Here is a 16,983-nt window from a genome sequence, read left to right as displayed (position 1 = left end):
CTTACAAACCCTAGGAACCACAAGTAAGCCCGCAGTCTGAGAGCGAAGCGCTCTAATGGGGTAATATGGTACTAACGAGGTCCCTAAGATAAGATGGGACCTGATTATTCAAAACCTTATAAGTAAGAAGAAGAATTTTAAATTCTATTCTAGAATTAACAGGAAGCCATGAAGAGAGGCCAACACGGGTGAGATATGCTCTCTCCTGCTAGTCCCCGTCAGTACTCTAGCTGCAGCATTCTGAACCAACTGAAGGCTTTTTAGGAAACTTTTAGGACAACCTGATAATAATGAATTACAATAGTCCAGCCTAGAGGAAATAAATGCATGAATTAGTTTTCAGCATCACTCTGAGACAAGACCTTTCTGATTTTAGAGATATTGCGTAAATGCAAAAAGGCAGTCCTACATATTGTTTAATATGCGCTTTGAATGACATATCCTGATCAAAAATGACTCCAAGATTTCTCACAGTATTACTAGAGATCAGGGAAATGCCATCCAGAGTAACGATCTGGTTAGACACCATGCTTCTAAGATTTGTGGGGCCAAGTACAATAACTTCAGTTTTATCTGAGTTTAAAAGCAGGGAAATTAGAGGTCATCCATGTCTTTATGTCTGTAAGACAATCCTGCAGTTTAGCTAATTGGTGTGTATCCTCTGGCTTCATGGATAGATAAAGCTGGGTATCATCTGCGTAACAATGAAAATTTAAGCAATACCGTCTAATAATACTGCCTAAGGGAAGCATGTATAAAGTGAATAAAATTGGTCCTAGCACAGAACCTTGTGGAACTCCATAATTAACTTTAGTCTGTGAAGAAGATTCCCCATTTACATGAACAAAACTGTAATCTATTAGACAAATATGATTCAAACCACCGCAGCGCAGTGCCCTTAATACCTATGACATGCTCTAATCTCTGTAATAAATTTTATGGTCAACAGTATCAAAGTAGCACTGAGGTCCAACAGAACAAGCACAGAGATAAGTCCACTGTCCGAAGCCATAAGAAGATCATTTGTAACCTTCACTAATGCTGTTTCTGTACTATGATGAATTCTAAAACCTGACTGAAACTCTTCAAATAGACCATTCCTCTGCAGATGATCAGTTAGCTGTTTTACAACTACCCTCTCAAGAATCTTTGAGAGAAAAGGAAGGTTGGAGATTGGCCTATAATTAGCTAAGATAGCTGGGTCAGTGATGGCTTTTTAAGTAATGGTTAATTACTGCCACCTTAAAGGCCTGTGGTACATAACCAACTAACAAAGATAGATTGATCATATTTAGATTGAAGCATTAAATAATGGTAGGACTTCCTTGAGCAGCCTGGCAGGAATGGGGTCTAATAAACATGTAAACTGCTGTAACTGCTTCTCTTGTCTGTTACTTCGTGCTTGGTGGTGGGCGTTTCTCTCTGCTCTTCCACTCCCACACTCTGATCACTCCCTCACACTTGTTTCTCAAGCCTCAACTTGTTCACTTCCTCTCCACCAGATCATTGTGGTTTATCGCCTTCGCTTCCAGCCTTCTTCAGAGTCCTTTTTTTTTTTTGTTATTAAAGTATTTATTCAGTTTTAACATCAAACAAAAACAGAACAGCACAGGCTAAACATAACAGCAACACTACTCCAAATGTACATTAAAACCAAAATACAAGTATACCGAATTAACCAGAAATTAAACAAAATTTGTCTAACTCCTTAGATAAGATCTAAATACTTCCCAGACTTGTAAGTGTGATTCTTTCCGATTCTGTAGTTCGGCAACCAAAAGTTCATATGAAGCTATATCCGTCATGGCTTTAACCCATTCCTTAAAGACAGGAGCCTCTGTATTTTTTCACTTTCGAAGAATAACTCTAGCGGCTAGAACAAAGCCTGTTAGCACCAGAGCACTACTACTTTTAGCAATATTGGGAAGACAGGTTCTGTCTCCCAACGGACAGAGTTGAGCAGACTCAGGCAAGCGTGTACCCAACCATTCCTCAAATGTTTTAATTATTCTTTTCCAATATGGCTGAACCACAGGACAAGCCCACATAGCATGAATAAATGGACCTTCTTGGCAGTTACACTTCCAACACATATTATTGTTAAGGATGCCCATTTAAAAAAGCTGTGTAGGTGTATAAAATCTATGAAGAATCTTATAATGAGTGAGTTTTCCTCGTGCTTCTCCTGTGAACCATCCCACAGAGGAGATTATCGTATGCCATGAGTCCTTATGAATGTCCTCATTCAGATTCCTCTGCCAAACAAGTCCTAGAGTCTCACTTTTATCATACAATGCTCTAGATGACATTTTATAAAACATAGAGGCTGACTGAGACTTTCGGGGTAATTTAAAGTGGACATGACACCTAAAAAATTAGGTAAAACTGATATAAATATCAAAATATAGTTGAAAGTGGTTTTAATCATTATCACTGAGAAATAAGAAGTTTGCACAGCTTGTCAAAAGTGTGTATCTTGGAAAGCGCACTGGCAGCATTCCATCAGTGGTCACGTGATGCCGTGACGTCACAACATGTAGAGTCCCGTCTTTGTCTGTTCGATTGACAACAGGAACAGATTGACCTCAGCATGGCCAGTGATGAGGTCAAGAACTTTTCTGACTCTTCAAGTGTGGATTATTTCTGTGAGGAAATCGAGACTGACTCGGATCCTGTGGATGTCGCAGCAGTGATTAGAGCCTACAGATTGGAGCCGTATCTTTCGGACGAACATTCAAACCAGGAGCATTCTGGAAAATAATGCCGACGGAACTTATGGCGGAGCTGAAGCAGAGGCAAGAGAAGTGCCAATTCCGATGGATTTTGAAAGGCTGCAGAATACGGAATGGTAAGGGAGGCTTTGATTTTTGTTGGTGCTGTTTATAACACTATAATTATAGCATTTTCGATTCTAACGTCTGTTTACTGCCTTTGTTATTGTTCCGGAGCCGCGACAGTGTAGCTACTACTTGTGGACCACTGTCATTACCTTTGGATTTTTGCCGTTTTCAAGTGCCTGGCATTGCATTCATCTGTGTTTAGTTACGTTATTTTCACGAAAGAATAGGAAATAAACGGCGAAAGTTTCGAAAAAAGATCACCGAAAACAACAGTGAACATGGCGCCGCCGTGTTTACTACATATTGCACTGATATTTTTACAAGTTCCTTGACCATTTCAAGATTATTGTGAACATATTATTTGAGATTGACATTTTAGGTGTTCCTGTGAGTGGTGCGAGAACATGGAGACAGTAGAGGAAAGTGTCTGCTGTCGGGACCAAATGCATGTGCGAGCGGAGCGAGCGGCAGCCTGACATTTCATGCATCGCACAACACTGCGGCTTTTGATCAATCTGCCTAGACTTGAAAAGGCTAAAACCTTTTGACCTTGTGTTTGTGCAATATGCTATGACACACTGGTCAGGCATAGACAAACAAGTCCGAGAGCTGTGTTTAATCAAAGTTTCTGCCGCTAAAAAAAGTGTTAACAACGGCTGCCAGGCGCGCAAGCCCATACGGTGTACAACGAATGCATATTCAGGCTTGCTGCTCAGCGGGAAGCTGGTCACGAGGCGTGCACATTTTTCACTGGCGGGACGTTCAATGTTGTATATAACGGGAGAACCGCGTCCATCTTTCCAAAAATGCTTAGGTTGACCGAATTATATAACCTTTGTTACATGTAATAAGACTATGTTGTCTTTAAGTGTCATATCCACTTTAAGGTAAGTCTGTACAACATTGTCTTGATCAGATATCTGCTTAAGTATCTTACTCAAACCACTTCTCATTTGCAGATATTTCCAAAATTCATTTATTTCCCAAGTTAAATTTTGTTTTGAAATCCAGATAAGCTTTGACTGTTTTGTCCTCAACAAGGGCCGATATGCTTCTGATGCCCCTAGATAGCCAGGAAGCCCAAAAAACAACTTTCCCTCCAATTTTTATTGCTGGATTGTTCCAAAGTGATGAATATTACTGTTTATAAGGGGAAATCCTGACAGGTTTATGAAATTTAGTCCAAACATTTTTAGAATGTTGCAAAATTGGATTAGGCTCTTGGCCTTTGCATGGATTTTTTTGTGTCAGAATATCAAATGGACTAAAGGGAGCGGTATTCTCCTGCTCAATAGCTACCCATCCGATATCAGTATCCCCCCTTTTGCAGTAATTCACAAGTTTGCTCATCTCAAAGGCAATGTTGTACAGTTCCACATTTGGCAACAACAGCCCGCCATCCCTTCTTATTATATACAACTTCTGTAATTTTATCCTTGGTTTTTCGCCATTCCACAGATAATCTGTTACCATTGGATTGGATTGCCTAAAATATTCTCCAGATATTGACAGAGTCCTTATTTTTGATTGATCTGCTGTGTTTGTGATCTTCCTGCCTGCTTCCTCGACCTCGCCTTGGCCTGATGATTTTGATACTGCTGCTTATTCTGGACTGCCAACTTGTGTTCTGACTTCCGCAAGCATATTGACTAAAGCCTTTTAAACATCAAACTCTGGTGTCTATGTCCAGCATTTGTGTCCAGACGTTTCCGGGTTCAGATTCTGATGGGTGATTATTAACAAAATTCTGCTTGTTGCCTGCACTGTAATATGGTCATAAGTTTCACACATATCCCTGGGTGTGACGAACCAAACCACTTTAGATCAGAGTCCTCTGCAAAGCTTTGAACCTGTGCACCCGTTTTGACAGAGATTACAAAGGGCTGTGATGGGTCACTTTTTCGGTTTCACTCCTTCCTCGCCCATCTAAAAGTTTTTGCAGTGTGCTCACCAATTACATTTACATCAGGGATCAAAAACGTTTGGCAGAAAAGTGCGTAAATATGACCAACTTCACAACACTGAGTCAGAAAAAGACGCTCAAATTACCCACAATTCATGGAGGGAAATTGCATGTACCGTACCATTGGTTTGGAAGTTGGTGATTGTATAAAGAAGTGGAGCTCGTTGAGGGACAAATTAACCCAGAAAAAGCCACTGTTCCTGCAGTAAATTGCATAAAGGCGCAACAGAGAAGGATCACTTGCACAACGATGGCATTGCGTGGAGACAAAGCTGAAGAATAAATCAGGCTTTAGGATTAGGACTGAACAGAAAACTTAGAAAAAAGAGTGACTCGACCAAATGTATTCTTTTTAATGCACATAATGCTCTATGCTTATTTAAGCAGTAGTTTATTTTTTCAGATGAAGTTTTGATCCTGTCATTAAATGAGGCAGGCCCGTATTCAAGGTCAGGTGTTTAATCAATACGTAAGCCTAATTGGTGTTGGGGATTACCTATAAATTGTTTGGCGCCTCCTGAGTATAACTAACCCATTACATACATATAACGGATTTTGTCTGTTTTATACATAACAGATTTCGATTATAACAGAAAAAAATTCACTGGTCTACCTGAATCCATTATATGCGAGTTTTACTGTATTACCAGTTTCATATTTTAACAAACCTCTTGTTGATGAATTCCAGCTGAGACATCAACTTGACCTTGCTAGAGCCAAGATCTGTCAGCTTCTTCTGGAGCCGATCGTTTGTGTCATTCAATATTTTGTCATTTTCTGCCTTTTCTTTCTTATACAGAGTGAAGGCATCATTGAGCTGTAAAACACACACAAGCACACAGAGAGAAAAAGAAAGTGTGAGAGAAAAGCCATTCATTTTGTTTGTTTGAGTGTTTTTAAAAAACACAGAAATGCACAGTCATAAGTGTGTATACATGTTTCCATAAACCTGTTTTAAGGCAGCTTTAGCCTGTGCCGATTCTGCAGCAGCGGCACGCTGTGGGACTGAGCGAGTGGCAGGAACTGAGGACAGAAGGACCGGCTGGGAAGAAGACTCTGGACCGACAATAATATGCATGAAATTTTCAAATTATTAAATATAGAATATTATTATTTCTGGTAAATACTAATATCAATAGTACTACTTCTAATAATAATAATAAATAAATCATTCAGAAGAGATATTTTTAGCCAAAAAAGTGGATTTATTCTCACATAAGCAACTATTTATATTGAGGAAAAATGTTTTTTGTGTGTGTTTGTGATCATAACCAAATCTAAGGGCAATTTTTATACCATATTTCCTTGATTAATAGCCCGGGCGTTTTATTTTTTTTTCAAACCGTGTGCAGACGGTGTGCCTAAACAAAGGCAGGCGAGCATTAAAGGCAGGCGAGCATTATCAAAATGCAGCTTACTGCCTGCTCTGTAATTTACAAGTTTCACACATTATCCCTGGATGTGTCAAACCAAAGACAGTTGCTTTACATCAGTCATGTAGCGTCTATCTTATACCTTACCTTGACATAGTTTCGACCATTTGACGCATGATTCCACGTGTGACTGGCGCATGTGCAGCGTGTATAAGTTCCAGCTCAATCTGAACCGGCAGTAAGGATTCTAAAGAGTCACATCCAAAAACTCTGAATAGTCATCTGCACAGAATTGTCTGCCCTCATTGCTGACCTGCAGCAGCTGAAGGAGGAAGAAGAAATCCTTATCCAGAATCATGAGCACTGACAAGCCCTCCCAAAAACAGTCAAATCAAATTTGACTTTTATACAGCGGAGTTTTGACCCGGTGTTGCAGACAGAACAATCCCTTACAAAAATGGCCCCCCATGCCTTCACTAAGCATGCATAATTTCGGAGCGTCAGCAGCGTTTGGGAGCATCAGCAGCAATTCGCCGCTAATCACCTCGTTTCTGCTTAAAACTGCACTCCATTCATCATCTATCTCAGCAACAGATATCTGAAGCTTTTGTACAACAATCATTCCCCCATAAATTCAGCATTATTTCATAATAAAAGACGGGGGAAGTGATTAGAGCACGACAGCAGCACGTCTGAGACTGACTCTCCGAGTCTGACTCTCCACACCCAAAGGGATCAAAGGGAATATTGTGATTATTAAACATCAGATGACAAGGTAAAACCTCTTAAATCATTCTAAAGTCAGTTTTAAGCAGGAACGAGGCGATAATCTGTGAATCGCTGCTGACGCTCCAAAATGACATATTACGCAGCAGGACGTCTGAGTCAGTCAGACTGAGATGTGCTGCTGTCGTGCTCCCCTGGCTTTTATTATGAAATAATACCAAATTTATGGGGAAATGATTGTTGTACAAAAGCTTCAGATATCTGTCGCTGAGACAGCTGAACGGAGTGCAGTTTTAAGCTGAAACAAGGCGATTATCGGTGAATTGCTGCTGACGCTCCAAAATAATGCATGCACAGTGAAGGCAGGGGGATCTGATTTTTAGGGGAGACCGTTCAGTCGGCAACAACAACAATTAAATGAGGCAGGCCTGTATTCAAGTTTAGTCATTTAATCAAGGAAATATGGTATGTATGTTCATTTATCCTCACGCCCTATGCTGGGATAGGCCCCAGCCCCCTGTGACTCATAGTTGGAGTAAGCACAGCATGCGTGCACCTTGAGGTGGGAGACTGAAGCCGGTGCTCTGCGTCAACAGTGCCTTGTACATGTCTCTCTGGCGGGCATTGGAGTCAGAGAGCTGTTTCTGCTGGTTCCTCTGCTCTTTCAGTTGCTCCACTTCTTTCTGAAGCTTGTCCACGCTGGCTTCCAACTCAGATATGCTGAAAAGTAAGAAAGCAGTGAGACCAAAAAAAAAAAATATTTGGGATTGAAGCACAAAAAAGAAAAATAACTCATTCAGTGTTTCAGCATTTCCCATAATGCACCATGGTGCCAGCAGAGTTCTGCTGTCTCACAGCGCATGGCAAACAATGGCAAAGCAAGGATGTGGATGGCCTTAATTTAGCGAGTTCATGGGCAATTATGATGATTATACGCTCTCCCAAGTTGAGAGGGTTATCTAGAGGAGGTGTAGCACCTGTGATGGGACTTCTGCTGTCCCCCAATGTTGTCTTGTTGTCCACACTTCACAAGATGTGTTTACACTGCGAGTGCTGAGCTCCTGACACCGGAACTCTGCTGAAACTGACCTCTCGCATGAGTCACGGAACCGCCAGATGGCGGAGAGGACAACTGCGAACCACCAAATATCCACTGGCATCCATCATAATTCTTTTAAATTCATACCTCACAGAAAGCTGTGTTTCTGTGTGTACAAAATCAACAGCAGCACAAATTTTTACTCAAGATGTTGTGACATTTAATGGACATTTTTCAAGTTCTTGTGGTGTCCCCGTGCCTTAATCATACTGTCATCTGCTGGTATATGTCTAGAACGTGAACACATTAACATTTGACGACACTGTTCTCTGGACACACACAAAATATTCCAAGGAAATGTTACTTGAGGCAACTGGCCAACTACTTTTATTCCTTCCATGTTATTACAACACAAATCTATTTCTCATCTTTAGGGTCACAGCAACTGAGCAGAATGTAACGGGTGAGAAGGTGTGTGTGCTCAATTTTGACAGAAATGTTTCAGTTTCTTCTCACACTGCAGAGATGCATCTGAGATCAATCCCTACAACTAAAAATGGAGAGACAGCAAAGGCAATAAATAAACAAACAAACACTGTCTTTTTAAGTCAAAACCACTTGGCACCAATCATTGCTGATACTGTATTTCTGCAAATACCACATTTAACTTGAAATATGTCCAACTGTGAGAAAAAGATGCTCAGAATCTGGTTTCGACATGTCATAATGACTTCAGACAGGAGCATCCGTTTATGTATTATCAGGATGATGTAGACAAAATAAGAGTATTTATTACCGGAGCTGAAGTTATTTGGCTCTGTTGTTTACTCTTTCCTCCTCTAGCTCCCTCAAGCCTTCCCAGCATATTTTGGTTCTGCTTCTGGAGTTCTTCAACACTACGAAGGAGAGATGGCGTGGACAGATGACCTCAGAGTGCTGGATATGTCAGTAGAGCTGCCATCCTCCGTGGTCACCTTACGACCCCTGCTACCTCCACCCTCCACCAGAAGAGAACAGAGCTGGAAAAGAGAAGACAAACCTATAAATGTTAACATGGCATGGGCACATCTTTCTCATTTCCCTGTTACATAATTATTAATACATCCATCAGTGAGTTTGAGCAGAATAAACCTAATTATTATATGGTTGTGACACTACGCGCGCTCCGACTGGCTGATCACATATGCAACTTTAAGATGACCAGGTGAGGACGAAGTCAGAAGCCAAGAGGCAGCCCACGGAGCTGATGAGCTGTGGAGGTGAGGATTGAGTTTCTCGCGGTGGGGGTGTGTTCTCACGAAGTGTATAACCGATGTGAGTGACAGCTGTGGTAGTAAGGTCAAAGAACCAAATAGACACCACAGAGCCCTATATGAGAACTAGCGTGTGCAGTTGCATTGAGACGTGGTCCATGAAGGAGGTGTGGTCACCATTTTGGATCAGGGCAACTCAGTGGGCAGTGCACACTGACGCTCAAACAATCTCTTCAAGAAACAGGTGCAAAATGCTGGAAAGCTGCAGATACTGGCAATGCCACAAAAAAAAAAGACATTTCCTTCCATAATAAGCAGTTTTGGTTATTCTTGTTACTTTTTCCCGTGACTTTTGAGCAATAAACTGATGTAAAGCATCATGCCCCTGTACCAAATCTGAGGATTTACAAACCACCTGGAATTTATTCAAGCTGAAGTTATTCAGTACTATACAAAATGGATTTAATTAATGTGGACTATGTGGAATTAATTAATGCAGCCTGTGTGCTCAGTCTGGACTGTGGATATTATGCCTTCATGCAGAATTGGAAGCTGGAACTTATCGGAACTGTTTAAACTTTCAACACTAAAATAAAATAAAATAATAAATTTCATAGCCAATGAAGCATTTGCTTTCAAAACTAATGGCTGATGAAACCATTCGCTCATAGAATCAGAAATCCTTTACAGGTGCAGGTGTCTTACCCTTCTAGTGCCTTTTAGGGACACTCGGAAACCAGCTTTCAGTGTCCCACCCTCCTTACAATATACTGAAGAGCTGCAGAATTGCTGATCTGATCCTAAATCCTTCACCCATTTGCCACAGGACTGCAGGGGCACTGTGTGGCAATGATGATGCAACACAGTATGACTTAGACCACATCCATCAATGGACAGTGTGGTTAGTAGCCTGGTTGTAGCGCCCGCTGATGCCACCCAGGCCAGAGGTCCGCTGCCCTCACACTCAATGTAGGTCACTGATGACCTCCTTATCAAGAGCTCAACACAGCATTTCGGATTGGTCATCTGGGGAACTCCCATCTCTGACCTTGCACTTTCACGGTCTCTCCAGATGCTTGTGCTGACACAGAGCCTGAGTGATGCTTCGCTCTGGGCTTTCGCCTTCCTGTCACAAAGAGCTTGGCAGTTGATGTCCACCCTGACCATAGCGTGACGCCGTGTGTTTAGCCAAATCCCCCTTGTCTGAGGCATTAGGGGATCACTACACCCCCCTGACCTGTTGTCCCAGGTCAGCTTTCCAGCCCTGCGCCCAACAGACCCTGGAGTGTGCTGTTCAGGCCAGATGTCTCAACAGAAATTTGCTGAATTACCAGCGAACTCCCAGGCACCAACCTTAGCACGCAGGTGGTTTCCCCCTGCTAATGGACATGCTCCCTGGAATCTGGGTCTGCCATGTCAGCCACCTACAGGTGGACCACCCAGAAATGACCGACAGGATGGACAGAGTTGTCATGCTTGCCCCTCAAAATCAAGGGGTCAAAGCAGTCGGGTTTGACACCGGGGTACAAGGTCACCGGTCATATTTTCACCAGACTCAGATGGGGACCAATGTGTGATTTCCACAGTTGGTCAGAGGCTACATATTCAGTTCAATCGTTGTTCCCCCCGTGTCCCAATAATGTAAACATTACAGCTGTTACGACCCAGACAGTCTCTTGTTCTCAGGCAGGAATTCTAGAGCTCCTGAAGAAGGGAGCCATAGAAGGGGTCCACAGTTTGGATCACTTAAGAGGGTTCTATTCAATTTATTTTCTAGTTCCAAAAAAAGGATGGTGGTTTTCATCCTATTTTGACCTCAGAAATCCCAAGCCATAGCTCTAATATTTTTGCAAGGGTAAGAGCTGGTCCACTGTTGCACAACCAGGACGGAACCCGCATAGCTCCTCCTAAATCTGAGGTCCGACTCACAATCTAAGTCTCCTCTCCAGTACCTGGCATCGGCTTTTCCCAGGGAGGCTGAGAAGTGTGATTCCTCTGTTAAATTGGAGCACATTCTTTGGTCTTTTTTAAAAATGGGGGAACACCACCCAAATTTGCAATCCAGAGGCACTTTCCCTGACTTCCATGCAATATGTGATAGCGTGTCAGCCATGACAGCCCAACAAAATCCAGAGACTTCAGCAACTCAGGACCAATCTCGGCTGCACCTGGCGACTTGCCACCATTGGAGGTCGTTTGACTACCTCTGTGACTTCCGTTAGGGTAATGGCATCAAATCCACCTGAGTCTTTCATCCCTGCCTCCTTGACGGAGGGCATGTCAGTAGGGTTGAGGAGATCCTCAAAGTGCTCTTTCCACCGCCTGACGATATTCTCAGCCCAGTTTACCAGCTCTCCTCCCCTGCTAAACACAGCCTGGGCTAAGAACTGCCTCCCTTTCCTGAGGCACCTGACAGTTTGCCAAAATCGCTTTGAGGCTTACCAAAAGTCATTTTCCATGGCCTCTCCAAACTCCTCCCATGCCTGACTGTTTGCTTCAGCCACCACTGAAGCTGCAGTCCTTCTGGCCTGCCAGTACCCATCCACTGATTCCAAAGACCTCTGTGCTAACCAAACACAAAAGGCCTCCTTCTTCAGCCTGACAGCTTCCCTTACCACTGGAGTGCACCAGCAGGTTCTTGGGTTTCTGCCACAATAAGCACCGACAACCTTCTGGCCATAGGTCAAAGCAGCCGCTTCATCAATGGTGGCCTCACATGGAACACTCTGCTTCCATGTCCTCAACCTCCCTCAGGATGTGGGAGAAGTTTCTTCAGAAGTGTGAGTTGAAGGCCATCCGGAAGGCCATCAATTATATTTTGACTAATACATGTATTGCTTTGCTGTAGTTAATTAGAGTGTTTGTGTGTGTATACTTGTGACGATGTATCCTCTAACAGTCTTTCTGTCCTCAGTTTTTCTCTCTCCAGGACATCACTGCGCTGCTTGGTCTCTTCTCTCTCTTTCTGCAAACTGTAAATCTCCTAATGAAACAGTAAGCAACATGTAAAGTTTACATAACACCCTATGTCACTAATAATATTAAAGTAAGCAAATGTATTAGTTAAAGCATAAAAATTCAGACATAAAAACACAGAATATAAACAAAAGTTGCACCATTCGAGCCTGCTCCAGTTTGTTGCACAGCGAGGCCATGGACCTCTGCATACTCTCGTATTCTTCTCTCTGGCGCTTGAGGACAGGTGCTTTAGACTCAACCTCCTGGACAATCTCATCCAACACCCTGCTGACTCTCTTTGTCTCCTGCTTTTCAAGCTGAAGCTGAGTCTGGCACTCTGCAAAGGCGTTATACAGCTAATAGACAAAGACAGAGGGAAAGACTTAAACACTAAAGTGTAAAACAACAAACATAAAATCAGATATTGGTAAAGTAAATAGCAAATGAGTGCATCTGCAACTGGTGTAACAGATCAGGCAAGACAAAAGCAGGCCAGAGGTCTTTCAGATTCTCTCATTCCATTCCAGATCAGAGGGTATGCCTTCATAAAAAACCCCATATCAAAGGTTGCAATGACATACTGTTGACCTACTTTATGTGTGGCCTCTTCTGCTACTTACAGGCATCCTTTGACATTTTTGCATTCCGTAACAGGGTGGTTAATAACAGGGCAGTAATCCAATGTTGTCATATGTCATAGCGAGTCCCAGTATTTTTACCGTTACCAGCTATTTTTGTAATGTAGACATCCTAAGCATGCTAATGATATGAAATTTAAATGGTGGGTGGCGGGTGCATGCAAGATCATGCTGGCCTATGGCCTATCTGCATTTCTTCGTTATGCCTCAGAAACAGCATTTTTGAAGTAACCCCACAAATTCTCTATTGGATTAAGATCCTGGAATTCAACTGACCACTCCATAACAATCTTGTTGGTCTGGAACCAAGATGCTACTGACTTGCTGGTGTGTTTGGGGTGATTTTCTTGTTGAAAGATCCATTTCAAGGGCATTTCCTCTTCTGCATAAGGCAACATGACCTCTTCAAGTATTATGACCTATGCAAGCAGATCCATGATCCCTGGTAGGCTATGAATAGGCACAACACCATAGTATGAGAAATATCCCCATATTATGATGCTTGCTCCACCACCATTTCACTGTCTTCACAGTGTATTGTGGCTTGAATTCAGTTCTTCGGGGCTATCTGGCAAACTGACTGCGGCCCCTAGACCCAAAAAAGATCAATTTTGCTTTCATCAGTCCACAAAATGTTGCACCATTTCTCTTTAGGTACAACAATGTGCTGTTTGGCAAGTTGTAACCACTTCAGCACATGCCGTTCTTTTCAACAATGGGACTTTGCAGGAGCTTCTTGCCCATACCTTGGTTTCACATAGGCGTCTTTTGTTACAGTACTCGCAGGTAACTTGAGACCTTCTTTGATCACCCTGGAACTGATCACTGGCTGAGTCTTGGCCATTCTGCTCATAATCATTCATAATCAATCTGAATGGTGGTTTTCCATATTCTTCCAGTTCTTTCTGGTTTTGGTTGCCATTTTAAAGCATCTGAAATCATTTTAGCTGAGCAGTCTATCATTCTCTGCACTGCTTTATGTTTTCCTCTCTCCAATCAACTTTTTATCAAAGTACGCTCTGACAATGAATTCCTTCAAAAAACATGATGATATAAGATTAAAGACTTACCGGGAGTGTTAGCTCTTCCGTATAAACAATGATTTTTAAAAAAATATTTGGTCAGCGTTTGGTCCTTCTGCTCAAACCAGACCCATTTGAATTTATTCCTGATGAACATTAAATCACCTTCCTGTAGCAGAACAAAGCTTCCATCCATTTGTTTTATAGTTTCAACACAATAAAATCTGTAATGGCGTCTCATTTGCTGCTGTGTGCACTAGCAGCGGGATGCTACATTTATCCTTCAAACTCGGATCAGGGTGTGAAAACATGAGATTTAATATCATGTGTCATCTCAGAGATGTTTCCAAATGATTTTATAAATACCAACATCATAAAATCAGACCAGATTAAATCCAATGCGCGTCAGAAAAGCAAAATAACCTGGAAACATTGGAAGTAAAAACCCGGATTTCCAAGAATTCCCAGAAAACTTCCATCACTGATATCAATGTCAGAGTAATTTAAAACAATGTTATAGATTTAAACGATATAGGCTAAATACAACTTACATCAAAGAACTTCATCCCAGGCTTGACAACTGCAGCAATGGCAGATGCTGAGGGACACATCGATTCTAGCTGCTCCTCAGTTAGTGAAGGCACACCTGCAGCAGAACCCACATAATTTTTTTTTAAGCCATAATGGGTTGTACAACTAAGAGGTATCTTGATTCAGTTTTTTGGAGCACCTTAGTAAGCTACTTCCAAGTCTTTAGACAATGAAGTCTATGAAATGTCACACTTTATGAGCCCAGACATGAATTTAAGTACGTGCTGCATTCTGCACCCGAATGAACTTTTAGACTGTTCAACTGAGAATAAAGCCTTTTTTAGCCACTCCTAGTGAACAAATGAGTATTAAAGCAGCACATCAAACCAATAAATATATTCATGGATTAAAGTTAGAAATATATATAACCATTTACTTACAGCAGTGTTTCCCTGCAGCCTTCACTGTAGCATTTTCCAACTCTTTCTCCATTTTTTTAATCTTCTCTCTAAGATCTGCCTCAAGCTGGGTCCTCCCTTCTTCGCTTTCTGACATCTTCTTCTCAATCATCTTGTTGGCTGCAAAAACAGTGATGATCCACAGATCAGCAATAATATTTAAGACTAGATTTTATAGCAGGACATTGTGCAAACGGCAGCTTTGAGTGATGTGCTTTTTTGGCTAATTTCCTGACAAACTGGGTTTTTATTCACTTGTGACTCTAGCTAGAACAAAACTGCCATATGAAGACTGTTTCTGATTCACATTTACATGTCAGGTGGCATTTTATAATCTGTGCAAACAGTACAAATTCAGCATAATTTACACATAACAACTGCAATGTTATCACATAAACTGACTGCAGAAGAAACATTATGAGACAAATGTGAAAGCCAAAGGCAGCTAACCAGACTGAAGACACAAATTTGTCCAGGATAATAGATTCACAAATAATTTGTACAGTATGAGTAATATGTATTGTGAAATTCTATTTAAATGTGGAATGAGTGCTACAGCAAAACAAAACAAAACAAATTAAATCCATGCTTTAACACATACCGTGTGTCTATAATATACTCTTAATGAATTAGGTGTTCATAAGAGAAATCACTTCAGGCTGGGTAATACCAAAACACTGTGTGAATGTGTAAAATAATTAATGAATTAAAAAAATCCCCATACAAAACAAAAGTTACTGTGAGTCACCCCATGTATTTACAGATGTCAGGAAAGACCAGCACACATTGTTGACATCGGCACACATAAGACGTGAATGTGATGAGAAAAACCTTGTGAAACCTTTGACATTTTTGCTTTTGACAACATGTTGGGGCCATGAAATTAATTTAAATTAGATTGGGCATTTAAGCAACTTTCATTAAAAAAAAAAGAAAAAAAAAAGGGGGGGTGGACAGATGGGGGGGGGGGGGTGCGTTCTGATGCACAGATACAGTAAAAACATCAGTCTGTGACATAAAATCCCACAGACTATGTCGTACCTTCAGTTGTGTCTTTGACCAGCTTGGTGAGTTCTTCCACTGCTCTGCTCAGTTCTTGGTTTTTGTTCTCAAAGTCTGTTGCTGCCCCCTAAAGTAAAACAGAGATATCAAATATTGAATAAATCATTATCAATTTTTATCATATGCATTGATGTATCTGCTGCCAAAACACAAATTATTCCATGGGATGAGAATTCATTTTTTGTCAAAAGGAAAATTTACTTTCTTTATCAGGAATGTCCCATTTCACACATTAAACCTGCTCAGTACATCCACAAACTCATCTGACTGACAACGAGCAGCTCCACTGGAGTAGTTTTGAAAATACAGAAGTGGCTTGTATACAACCCCAACTTTTTTGTTTTTGTGCAAATATTTGCTCATTTTGAAATGGATGCCTGTAACACATTTCAAAAAAGCTGGGACAGGGGCAACAAAAAACTGGGAAAGTTGACGACAGCTCAATCAACACCTGCTGGGAACATTCCACAGGTGAACAGATTAATTGGAAACAGGTGAGTGTCATGACTGTGTATAAAAGGAGCATCCCCAAAAGGCTCAGCCATTCACAAGCAAAGATGGGGTGTGACTCTCCACTTTGTGAACAACTGTGTGGGGAAAAAAAAAAATAGTCCAACAGTTTAAGAACAATGCTTCTCAACGTTCAATTGCAAAGAATTTAGGGATTCCATCATTTATAGTCCATAATATAATCAGAAGATTCAGAGAATCTGGAGAACTTTCTACACGTAAGCGGCAAGGCTGAAAACCAACATTGAATGCCCGTGACCTTCGATCCCTCAGGTGGCACTGCATTAAAAACTGACATCATTGTGTAAAGGATCTTACCGCGTGGGCTCAGGAACACTTCAGAAAACCATTGTCAGTTAGCACAGTTCGTTGCTACATCTACAAGCTGAAGTTAAAACTTCACCATGCAAAGCGAAAGCCATACATCAACAACATCCAGAAACACCACCGCCTTCTCTGGGCCCGAGCTCATTTGAAATGGACAGATGCAAAGTGGAAAAGTGTGCTGTGGTATGATGAGTCCACATTTCAAATTGTTTTTGGAAATCATGGACGTCATGTCCTCCGGACAAAAGAGGAAAAAGACCATCCAGACTGTTACCAGCGCAAA

The 16,983-nt window shown here is 41.5% G+C and overlaps 1 protein-coding gene across 1 annotated transcript in view; it reads right to left on the bottom strand.

Annotated features, from left to right (window-relative positions):
- Positions 1 to 16,983, bottom strand: part of tpra (translocated promoter region a, nuclear basket protein) — a 169,406-nt gene that overhangs the window by 127,636 nt on the left and 24,787 nt on the right. Inside the window, 10 exon segments of the mRNA XM_034183752.1 lie at positions 5,472 to 5,620; positions 5,753 to 5,866; positions 7,460 to 7,623; positions 8,740 to 8,866; positions 8,868 to 8,960; positions 12,070 to 12,177; positions 12,311 to 12,508; positions 14,364 to 14,458; positions 14,784 to 14,921; positions 15,843 to 15,930. Coding sequence (XP_034039643.1) covers positions 5,472 to 5,620; positions 5,753 to 5,866; positions 7,460 to 7,623; positions 8,740 to 8,866; positions 8,868 to 8,960; positions 12,070 to 12,177; positions 12,311 to 12,508; positions 14,364 to 14,458; positions 14,784 to 14,921; positions 15,843 to 15,930 — 1,274 coding nt within the window.

The sequence above is a fragment of the Thalassophryne amazonica genome, chromosome 12 (genome assembly GCF_902500255.1).
Source record: "Thalassophryne amazonica chromosome 12, fThaAma1.1, whole genome shotgun sequence".
NCBI classification, from domain to species: domain Eukaryota; kingdom Metazoa; phylum Chordata; class Actinopteri; order Batrachoidiformes; family Batrachoididae; genus Thalassophryne; species Thalassophryne amazonica.
Note: the sequence above shows the minus strand (reverse complement) of the source record. Positions and strands in the feature narration are given on the sequence as shown.